This window comes from Chionomys nivalis, chromosome 13, assembly GCF_950005125.1.
Source record: "Chionomys nivalis chromosome 13, mChiNiv1.1, whole genome shotgun sequence".
NCBI classification, from domain to species: domain Eukaryota; kingdom Metazoa; phylum Chordata; class Mammalia; order Rodentia; family Cricetidae; genus Chionomys; species Chionomys nivalis.
The window spans coordinates 38,629,815-38,642,094 of record NC_080098.1 but is presented as its reverse complement, the minus strand read 5'-3'; the positions used below and the strand labels follow the sequence as shown (position 1 = coordinate 38,642,094).

At 41.5% G+C, this 12,280-nt stretch overlaps 1 protein-coding gene across 1 annotated transcript in view; it reads left to right on the top strand.

Moving 5' to 3' along the window:
* Rala (RAS like proto-oncogene A) overlaps positions 1 to 12,280 on the top strand; it is a 54,384-nt gene that overhangs the window by 37,887 nt on the left and 4,217 nt on the right. The window contains exons 3-4 of the mRNA XM_057787486.1: positions 3,152 to 3,360; positions 7,710 to 7,884. Coding sequence (XP_057643469.1) covers positions 3,152 to 3,360; positions 7,710 to 7,884 — 384 coding nt within the window. The remainder of the gene's footprint in view (positions 1 to 3,151; positions 3,361 to 7,709; positions 7,885 to 12,280) is intronic.

Sequence of the window (12,280 nt, the reverse complement as noted above, 5' to 3'; positions counted from 1 at the left end):
TTGAGGTTTCCCCAAGACAAACTGAACAGCTTCAGCTTCCTTAGTGTTTATCAGACACAAAATAAAAAAGTAAAGGTCATCATTGGATGGCAGGTCAGACCCCTGCAGGCTGAGGGAGGCAGCCGCTTCACACATGGAGATGGGTGTGCTCATCTGCCCTGCCAACTTGCACCAGCTCCTGATCTGTCACCAGCATGCACAAGCGGGCCAAGAACAGGTGGGAATGTGGGTTGCCCCCTAGCCCAGCCTCTCACTAGCCAAAGGCAAGGCCCGGCCCTGCACCCCACGGCTGCCAGTCTGCCCCAAGGTCTCCACAGGTACAAGAAGCTGTGGAATGCAGACGACCCAGAGACCCAAAGGCAGTCAGGTCACAGGTCTCCGCTGTGGTCCTGCCGCTGATGGTAACAGCCGTCCCAGGGGGTTCGTATCCAGGCTGTACCCCAGGCATGTTGCAGTGTTCTTCTCTTACTTTTTTTTTTTAATGCACTGAGTTTGGGTTGAAAATCAACCACCAAAATGAATCGTGACCCTGGTCTACAGCTTGCTGGCTCCAGGAGTCAAGTGCCCTGACACCCAAACCCTCCTCACTATTATCAGGGAGTTGGAGTATCAGGAACTGGGTAGAAACAGAAACCATTACATTAAATAAAACCTGGCTATCACTTGTATGTACATGTGACCATCCCATGAAGACAGCTGTGGCGCTCAGGACCATGGAATCATGCTTGCCACATGAGAAGAAGTAAGATGGGGAAGGATCTCGTTCTCTTCTGGTTCCAGACCTGATTAGACAGCCAGTCTAATCCTGTATAGAGGCATCCCTGCTGGTGGGACAGGTGACACAAATGTACCAGTTCTGTGGCATGGAGAGTGCAACCCCCAGCTTATGTGTGATCTCAGCTGCACTCAGCTGGGACTGGGGCGGTCCAGTTAGTGTCTGCTTGTTGGCAAACACCACAGTAGCCTCCCATAGTTCAGCCTCACCCAACATCTCGATGACTCCTCAGGAGCCTCATTCACACACTATGCATTATGAAGATCAAGCCATGGGTGTTCTGGAAGTAGCACCCTGGTGGCCAGTCTTGTCCTGGCTGCCCACACCCCATGTGGTTAAGCTGATGTCCTTGTACTCAGCAATCACCACTCAGATACCAGTGGCAGGAATAGTGATTCTTGTTTCATCAGGCTTCAGTTGTGTAGAAGTCTTGTCTTATCATCTAGGTTCATCATGAGAAAAAAAAAAAAAGGCCCTTGAAGAGCTTTGCAAAGATACTTACCATGCTAATATACAGAAAGAAGTGATATTGGCCAGAGACCTCAGCAAAGCCTGCTTAGAACCAGGCGCTGGTTTCACTCCAACAAGATGACGAGGTTCTCTATAAACATATACTTAATAAAGTAGCTGGATAAAAGATTAACTCAAAAAATCAATAGCCCTCCTATATACAAATGATAAATGGGCTTAGAAAGAAATCAGGAAAACAACACCCTTCATAATAGCCACAAATAATATAAAATATCTTGGTGTAACTCTAACCAAGCAAGGGATATACCTGTATGACAAGAACTTCAAGTCTTTGAAGAAAGAAATTGGAGAAGACATCAGAAGATGGGAAAATCTCCTATGCTCAGTGGGAGTAGGGGCTGTCTTTTACTCTTGCTGACTTTTGGAACCCTTTGCCTCGTATTGAGTTGCCTTGCCCAGCCCTAATACATGGGAAGGTGCTTAGTCTTACTGCAACTTGATATGCTATGTTTTGTTGATATCCATGGGAGGCCTGCCCTTTTCTGAATAGAAATGGAGGAAGAGGAGGATGGGAGAGGCAGAAGAGGAATGGGTGGGAAGAAACTGGGAAAAGAAGAGGAAGGGGGCTCTTTCTTCTGTTTCTTCAGCGTGGCCACGCGCTCTCTCTTCTCTTCCCCTCTTTCTCTCTTTCTCTTTTTCCCTCTCTCTCTCTCTCTCTCTCTCTCTCTCTCTCTCTCTCTCCCTCTCCCTCCCTCCTTCCCTTTCTCCCCTTTTAATAAATGCTTTTATGGCTAAAAAAAAAAAAAAGAAGAGGAAGGGGAAACTGCAGTTGGGATGTAAAATAAATTTCAAAATTTAAAAAAAAAATTATGTTTTAAATAATTATTGTGATTATACCACAATGGTTCTCAACCTGTGGGTTACAACCCATTTGGAGGTTGAATGACCCTTTCACAGGGGTTGCCTAAGACCATCAGAAAACACAGATATTTCCATTACAGTTTATAACAGCAAAATTACAGTAATCAAGTACCAGCAAAAATAATTTTTTGGTTGCGGGTCACCACAACGTGAGGAACTATATTAAAGGGTCCCAGCATTAGGAATGTTGAGAGCCACTGGTCTCATGTACTGTCTACTGTTCTAGACTTAGGATATATGTAACTGAGTAAGTAGCAGTTCAGGGCCCTTACTGTCAAAGGTAAATTCTAATAACTGATATAAACACTAAGCAAATATTGAAAATATTTATAGAAACAAATTTTAAAGACCCACACAATGTACGTGCATGCATGTGTGTGTGTGTGTGAGTGAGAGAGAGAGAGAGAGAGAGAGAGAGAGAGAGAGAGAGGGAGAGAGGGAGAGAGGGAGAGAGGGAGAGAGGGAGAGAGCCCATGTGCGTGCACACACATGCACATGCTCACATAGCAAAGAGATCTGTGGATATAATAATGGGAGTGGGGATGGCATTGTTTAAAGTTCAGGTAGTTTGGAATCTCAAAGGTTACAGTTTTCTGTATTGACTTGTCTTGTTGTAGAGAAAGAATTAGTGGTGCTTATCTAAATACTGGCTTGTTAATAGCTCCATAATTCTGGTACCAAAATCTTGTATATTTGGAATCATCTAGAGTGGGATTCTAAATCTGATAAAAAATATATGTGTGTGTAATGTTTTTCATATGTATAGTGCTTTTAGAAAGAAAACAGACTAATTTTAAGCTATAAATAGCCTAGAAGTAAGACTTCAGCCTAGTCTTTTTGCAGATAAAGAAGCTGACCAGTTATTTAAAATGAAAATCAATATAGTTTTTACCATTTTGGAAAAACAGGGAAAGAGTAATGATTTCTAAATAAGATTTTTTTAAGAAGTAAAACTAATAATTAAAAAATGGACGTATTTTCCAGTTTGTAGAGGACTATGAACCTACCAAAGCAGACAGCTACAGGAAGAAGGTAGTGCTGGATGGGGAGGAGGTGCAGATCGACATCTTAGACACAGCTGGGCAGGAGGACTACGCTGCAATTAGAGACAACTACTTCCGAAGTGGGGAGGGCTTCCTCTGCGTCTTCTCTATCACAGAGATGGAGTCCTTTGCAGCCACAGCGGACTTCAGGTATGGCTGAGCCTGATCTCATTTGTACACACAACTGTTCTTTCCAGAGACCGGTGGGTCGCTGGAGCTGTTTGCTCAAACAGTGTGTCTTTCCACTTTGATCTCAGCATGTGACTCTGACCACTGTGGATAGATGCACACATACTCGGGTCTGAGAGCCACCCTCATGCTGGACATTGTCGTTCTAAGGACCCAGAAGGTCACAATGACTCTCCCATATTTCTTGTAGTAGTTATTAATTTCTCAGCACCTGTGTCATGGTCACAGACACATTGCCATTCTCCTTATGGTATAGGTGTCCAGAACTTTCAGCGTATATATTCTCATTTATAAAGTGAGAATAATGATCACTGTAGATTAGCATATTGATTCTGTTCTACAGTAGATCTTCTTTACTTTCTACCTAATCAGTGTCTGGCATACATTTGGTGTAGAGATATCATCATGAACAGTCTCTGGAGTAATCATGAAAGTACTGAATGCATCATCAAAGATGCTCTTTCCTTTTATAGTTTTGTTTCTGTGATAGGAATTTCACTGTGCGAGACACAAAGGAAGCGTGTGATAAATATGTTCTCTAATAAGATCTTCACAGCCTAGTTGTATATATAAGGCATGAAGTAAAACCCGATGGAGGGTAAAGTAGGAAACATGGGCAGTGATCATCATAGAAGATCCAGAAAGGCGAGGGATTGGTAAAATTTCACATAAAAGATGAGCCTGTAAGAAATGGCGGATATTAAGGGAATCTAAGAGAGCATGTAATTGAGAAAATGCACAAGATGAACTGATTTATCAGATTAAATGTGTTTCTGTAAAGGAATGTCATATGTGGTGCTGCATAGAGAATTACAGATCCTGGAAACTTAGCAACTGAGAGTCATGCCTCCAGAAAATGCGAACGGGTTTATTATGTAGCAGGCCCTGTTGTAGGTAATGGAATAAATTTTCACCATAATTTTCACCATAGTGGTTATTGACCACTCTGGGAACTGAGATGATGGATTCTTCTGTGACCTCCAGTGTTGCCCTTCCCAGAAAGTGGACCTATTGGCTCAGCGCCAGCGGGAAAGCCCGTGTGAGACAGACAGTCTGACTGGCCATGGAAAGTGCTCCACATGATCTGACCTGCAAATATAGCCCAGGTGCTGCTTTCTAAATAGCCTCGGCCTCCACCATTCCTGCTCTTCTCTACCAAGGCAGGCCATTGCTTCCTTTCTCTCAGATGATGTATTTGTACAGTATCGTGTCACACTTACCATGCCACACTTTTTAGTATGTGTGGGTGGATGTCTGCATGTATGTCTGTGCGCCATGGAGGCCAGAAGAGGACATTGGCTCCTCTAGAACTGAAGTAGCACAGCCAGGTGGGTGGGAGTGGAACCCTGGTTCTCTGGAAGAACAGGAAGTGCTCCGACTCTCTGAGCTTCACACTTAAGCCTTGTACTGAGTTTGACTGACATAGTTTTCTGTACCAGGTAAGGAAACCTGAGAGAACAGAACCCATCTCTTTCTCGCCTGCAGCAGTTATGAACATATAACAGTATGGTACATGGTAATACAATACTAGACTTGAAAATTGTGAACTCTGAACTTTTTGGAGCTCCCTTTCCTTATTTCATAAATAAAATTAGGCCAGATTTTAAAGGGACTTTCATATTTTAAAAATTTTATAGCAATATATATATTAAAATAACCATAGCATTAAGCAAAATGTATGAAGGTTACAGACCTAACAGTATCTGTCTATGACAGCAAAGTAGTTAATTTAAAAAAAAACTTGTTAATCTTAAGAAAAATCATCTTGGGCATAGAGTGATGGTTCTGTGGTTAAGATCACTTGTTGCTCTTTTAGAGTGCACAGGTTCGGTTCCCAAAGCTCACGTGGTCGCTTACAACCATCCATAACTGCAATTCTAAAGAATCCAATACCCTCTTCTGACCTCCACAGGTACCAGGCTTGTATATAGTACACAGACATACATGCAGACAAAATATCCATGCATAACATAAATAAATCTAAAAAAGATTATGAAAAGGAAAGTCACCATCTTGCCTCTGCTCCTGGTCTTCCATGTTTCTGCTAAATTTGGTCACTGGTTTCAGAATGAGTCTGCTTGCAGCACCTGGCGAAGTGGCATTTATCAACACAGGAGAACTAGGGTCAGAAGTCAGTCACCTACCAAGTAGTTAGGGAGACTGAGTGGTAGTCATTGTCCTTAGTGTCTTAATTCAGTCTTCTTCCTGTGAGGAAACTGGCTAAGAAAGTCACTTACAAGGACCTGAGCCCAACACTGGAGATGGCAGGGCTACAGAGTGAGCTTGAGGCCAGCCGAGAATCATGAGAATCTGTCTCTCAATGGGCAAAAAAGTAAGAAATTTTGTTGTTACCAGCCCAGAAACAAACTATAATGGGCCAAAAATTCTTTCCACAAACATATAAATTAAATAGCAAAAATGGTGATATGCTTTTTCAAGATATTGTGAATGGTAGCAAATATAACATATGTAACTGTACAAACTAATCAGATATATTTTGCTGACTTATTACTCAAATAGTCCATTAATGTTCTCATTTTCTTTCAGCTGAATGTTTCTATTCCTATAATTTCTGCATCTTCTAATAATTTCAAAGATATGTAATTCTATGATAGCAAGATCTAAGATATTGACTTTGGTTTCTTAGTTTAAATTTGTAATTACACTTATTTATTTTGCACATGTGCACATACCTACACCTGTGTGAATTTGCTGCAGTGTAAATGTGGAAGTCAGAGGACAGTGGGAGTCTACTCTCTTCTGTCATGGGGGTCCCAGAGAAGAAACTTGGGTTGTCAGGTTGACAGGTGCCTTTACTATCTGAGCCATCCATCCAGCCCATGTTTCTTCATTTTTTAAACTGAAAAGGCCAGACAGGGTTGTGGATACCTGTAACTCCAATTCCCTGTGATACTGAGGCAGAATGATCACAAGTTCAAGACCAGGCCACACTGGCAACTTAGTGAGACTTCTCAGAATGGAAGGGAATGAGGTCATAGCTCAGTGGTACAGCTTTGCCCAGCATGCCCAAAGCCTGGGATTCAATCCTATGACCTGTAAAATAAATACACAAGCAAACTTGCTGAGGATCTTCCTCCAGTAGGCAGCAGGAGCACATGCGACTCATAGGTAAGCACTTCCCTTCTAATTCTCACAGCTACAGTGTGAGAAATGCATTGTCGGCCATCTTACAGATGAGGGAGTGAGGCACAGAAGGATTTTGCTCAACAATCACGTGACTAGGAAGAGCAGAGCCACAGTACTTTGCAATTAGTGATATCTTTCTAACATATAACAGCTTTAAATACAAGAGCTACTATCAGAAATTTCTGTCCTTCGTGAAGCTGTCAAAGCACTTTGGGGGAACCTTTAGAATATAATAAGAATAGTGTTACCTATCTCTGAACGCTTCTTCCATAATCCCAGTTGAATTGTGAGAAAAACATCACAAAAAACCAACTGAGAGACATTCTGTGATGTTCCTTAAATCTTCCAAGGTAATCATCAAAACAAGAATAGTCTGAGAATCCACACAGCCTATTGTAGTGTCAGGAAACTAAGTGTTGCATCATATCCTGTATGAGTGCCTGGAGCAGGAAAAAGATGCTGTGCACAAACTGGGAGTGTCTGGCCGAGAATGGGACTCAGTGGGGGAACACCTGGTTAGCATCTTTGAGGCCCTGGGTTTCATATGAATCTGGGGGAGGAGGGGAACGATAGTAAAATAAATAAAAATACAACTAGGGATATCTGAATAAATTTTGAATTGACTAGTAAGTGATATGTAATGTTGCTGATGTATGAAATGTGCTCACACATAGCAACCAAGGAAGTAGAGTCACCTGCATGGGAGCATGTCCTCACATGCTCCTGCCATGTTTGTGCTCCCTCCTTTGCTGTATTTTTCCATTGTTATTTAGGAAATATGTAACTGAAGTGATCAATGATCGGTAATAAATCAATTTGTTACTATATAGAAACATGGTTGTAAGTAAATCTGATTGATTGCAGCTGGCTAGTTGTTGTAGAGTCTGTTTATTTTTAGATTTATGTGTATGAGTGTGTTTTGGCTGCATGTAGGTATGTGAACCATATGGTTTGCCTGATACGTACAGAGATCAGAAGAGGGCATCACATCCCTTGGATCTGGAGTTAGGAATGGTTGGTAACCACTGTGTGGGTGCTGGGAGCTGGGTCCTCTGCAAGATCAACAAGTGCTCTTGACTGCTGAGTCATTGCTCCAGCCCAATTTTGTGATCTTTAATGTACAGGCCTTGTGTTAATATTTCTCTCTTGCTTTTACTTATCAGGGAGCAGATTTTAAGAGTGAAAGAAGATGAGAATGTTCCGTTTCTCCTGGTTGGTAACAAATCAGATTTGGAAGATAAAAGGCAGGTTTCTGTAGAAGAGGCAAAAAACAGAGCTGACCAATGGAATGTTAACTATGTGGAGACATCTGCTAAAACACGCGCCAATGTTGACAAGGTAAAATGTGCTTTCACTGTTACTGCACTGTGTGTACATTGTTGATTGACCCTGTTATCCTACTTTATCTAGATTCTGAGATCAAAACGAAGATTTAATAGAGTTTTTGGGTTCTGTTTTAGTTTATTTGTTGGCGGGGAGGAGTGCCATGGCATACCTGTGAAGGTCAGAGGGTAGCTCACAGGAGTCTGAGTCTGCCCTCTACTTTTGCCAGGGACTGGACTCATCCTCAGGCTTGTTGTCAAGCACCTTTACCCACTAAGCCATTCCACCAGCTCTGACAGAGACTGATTTGTACCCTCCCTAAATGCTTAAGTAAGACATGTTAAAAATTTATACTTACTGATGATTTTAGTGGTGGCACACACCTTTAATCCCAGTACTTGGGAGGCAAAGGCAGGTGGATCTCTGAGTTCGAGGCCAGCCTGGTCTACAAGAGCTAGTTGGAGGAGAGCTAGGATACTAGGACTGTTAAACAGAAACCCTGTCTCAAAAAAAAAAAAAAAAAAAAAAAATTATACTTCACCTAGTCTTTGGCTTTCTCAGATACAAGACCATACAGCTAAATGTGCTTTTTTTTTTTTTTTAATCACCAGCAGCAGCATTCCCCCATCCCACTTACTGCCTACTGCCTTATTTTTAATGGGATTGTCTAAAAGAAATTCTCTAGACCCTAACATGCCAGCACTGTATGTGTCTGCCCTGACTGATGCCTTCCTGGTGCTGGGTAAGGTTGTTAATGGGAGGGTGCCCTCTGGATGGAGGAACTCCTATTTAAGATTACTCTAAATCTCCATTACTACAGTGATTCTTTACTCTCGGCCTTTGTTTCCCTGAGTACAAAGGGAAATCCTCTACACCCCCCTTACCTTCCCATAAGAAGATACAGACCCTTCTTGGGAACTATATGGAACCCTTTCCAGGATTAGGGGAGACTCTCTTCAGGGCTGAGATGGCTCTGGCTCTTGAAGACTCCCAGTAGGATGCTCTCCGGTCTCTGTGTACTGTGACTATCCAGAGGAGCCTCTTAAGCCCACTATGCAGGCTAACTGTTGGTTAATCCTAGCAAGCACACATCCTTAAGGCTCACCACTAGAGACTTTTCCAGAACAGGGCCTGAGCATTTGCCTTTCTAGAAAACTCCTATATGGAGTCATATTGCTGTAGATGGCCTCAAGTTTTTGTGGATTAGTCTGCTTATACTTAGAAGTCTATAATCCTGATTCAGAAAGCATAAGGTCAGCCAGGTGTGGTAGCATGACCTTTAATCCCAACACTGGGGAAGCAGAGGGAGGCAGATCTCTGAGAGGTCAAGGCCAGCCTAGTCTACATAGTTACAGTGAGACCTTGTCTCAAAAAGAAATACTCACATATTCACTAAGAAAACTGAGGCATAAATATAAACCTAAAAAAATCGTAAGTTCTTTTTGTTCAGCTGTGTCTTAGTTAGGGTTTCTGTTGCTGTGAAGAGACACCATGGCCACAGCAACTCTTTTAAAGGAAAACGTTTAATTGGTAGCTTACAATTTTAGAGGTTTAGGCTGTCATCATCATGAGGGGGCATGACTCCATGCAGGAAGACATGGTATTAGAGAAGGAGCTGAGAGTTCTACATCTTGATCAGTAGGCAGCAAGGAAGTGAATTGTTTCACTGGGTGTAGCTTGAGCATAAGAGACCTCAAATCCCACCCTACAGTGACATATTTCTCCAACAAGGCCACACCTACTCCAGCAAAACCACACTTCCTAGTAGTGCCTCTCCCTATGAGCTTACAGGGGCCACTTGCATTCAAACTGCCACAAACTGTAATAGGTATGATGGTGTCATTATGATTGAATTTTTTTTAGAAATGTGGTCAGACTTTTAGTACTTGTGCACAGTGAGTCCTATAATATTTCTGTTCCATATACTATATTGGTTTCCTGTAAGATTATGTCAAATATTTTTTAAATTTTATTTATTTATCTACTTATTCTGTTTTTATGTGCATTGATGTTTTGCCTGTCTGTTCAAGTGTTGGATCCTCTACAACTGGAATTACAGACAGTTGTGAGCTGCCATGCGGGTCCTGGGGCCTCTGGAAGAGCAGCCAGTGCTCTTAACCTCTGAACCATCTCTCCAGTCCTTATGCTAAATATTTTTAAAGTACTTATAAAATGTATTTTAAGATTCAGTGTGAGGGAAGTGAAAGGAGAAATTAAACACTGTTGTTACGTATGCATATCGTTCTTCCTAATTGTCTTAAACAGCTCATGAACACACTAAGTGACTGGGACTGAGGGGAAAGGAGGAGAGGTAGCAGCAGTCCACAGAGATGAGCTGTGCTGTCACAGCCATGTGGTCGTCACCTGCTGACCTCAGAAGACATGGAAGTGAGGTCAGAGCTCCTACAGGACAGTGAGAAGACAGCCAGCAATCTGCCAAAGACTGCAGTCCAAAGAGGAAAACATGTAGATGGCTTTGCATTTGAAAAGGAGCTTAGTCTTACCTATATAAGCAGAAGTACTATTTAAAAATATAGGGTGGCGCACGCCTTTAATCCCAGCACTCGGGAGGCAGAGGCAGGCGGATCTCTGTGAGTTCGAGGCCAGCCTGGTCTACAAAGGGAGTTCCAGGACAGGCTCCAAAGCTACAAAGAAACCCTGTCTCGAAAAACCAAAAAAAAAAAAAAAAAATATATATATATATATAATGTCATATTTTTTAATCCATCTTATTTGGGAAAAAATGAAGATATACATTCTTGGCAAGAATATAGAAAACGCCTCATGTTTATAGAAGGGCAATGTGATGATTATCTATCAAAATTATGACCCACTACTTCAAATTCTAAAAGTGTATTTATCCTAGCATGGACGGGGGAAGTGACAAAAAGTCCCACTCCTAACCAAGAAACTGTTTGAATTTATGGTAACTAGGAGAGAGAAAATCAGTTTTCTTCAATGTACTGTCACTGGGTATATAACTATACTGCAGGGTGGGTCCCGTGCTCAGGAGTACTTGGCTAGCACAAAAGAGACTCGACGGGTTTTTTTTTTGGGGGGGGGTGTATTTTTGTTGGAGGGATATGTGTTTTTATTTGTTTTCATTGTTTGAGAGAGAAAATGAAAAAATAAACTTGGGTAGTTAGGGAGATGGGGAAGACTGGAAGGAGTTGGGGGAAAGAAAGAATATGATCAAAATATAATATATGAAATAATTAAAGCCAATAAATACAAAAGTATTGAAATAAAGCATTAAGATTTATTTTAGGTAAAATCATATGCATATATATGTATATATATACAGTGATGGTCATTGAAACAATATTTCATGTTTCTGGCAAAGACTAGAGCTCCATGTGTCCAATAACAGAACAGTCTTTATAATGAACCCAGCCCTGAGCCATCTCTTCCCCAGCACCCACAAGTTTTTTGGGTGCCCAGCAAAAGGCAGGGATTCTTTCTGTGGTGACCAAGTGCCCATCATGATAGTGTCCTTGTGTTCCATCATCTTTACAAGAAACCATTTTCATATGACCCTGCCAGCCCAATTAAAACAGCCTTTAGAACTTGCAAGAAAATGGTGAACCCTGGCCACCTGTGAACCTGCTCATGCCTTGATTGGCTCATGCTGACTGTCCATCTTCTGCAAGTCTAAAATTCCTTTTTTCTGCCTATCTATCTAGTGGCTTTCATACCTTTTGGTTTGTATCTACTTTATAGTAAAAACATTAGTCCTTTGTCCACTTCATTTGTTGTCATTATTGTCTCCTAATCTGCAGCCTGTCTTCATTCAGCATTAATTTAATTTTAATCATGGAAAACTTGGAAGAACATGCTGTCAGAACTTGAGTGTTTTATTTTGTGATTTCTGGGTTGTATTAGAGTCTTTGACCATTCTTAGGTGTGTGTGTATGTGTGTACTTTCTTTTTGTGTTCGTTTTTACAATAATAGCTCCTTAGTTTTCTTGAAAGTTAATGTAGTCTGTGGTGTGAACTCAGGGCCAATAAATACCTAAAAGTGGAAATAGTGATGAGGGCAGTTTTTATTTTCAACCACAGATATTTTAAGTCAAGCATGAGCCTTTGGATATTTTCATTATGCGAAGAGGGATTTCCTCTGGTTGTTCATAGAGAATTAGAAAACCAAATTTCATTCATACTAGGTGGCCCTAAAATGAAAACAGAGGATGGAGGCGGAGAACAAGATGGGAGGAAGGGGAGAGTATAGTAAAGAAAAAGAAGTTGATGGTCCTTCAGTGGGGGGGGGGGGGAGGTCTGGTTCCTTGTTCCTTTTCCCTAGTTGCTGTTTCTGTTAGTTGGCACTTGAAATGGGACTTTATATCTAATGCCAATTTAAATGTTTTCTACCATGGTTTCTAGTTTTGGTAATTTCCAAAAGAAGCTTACTATA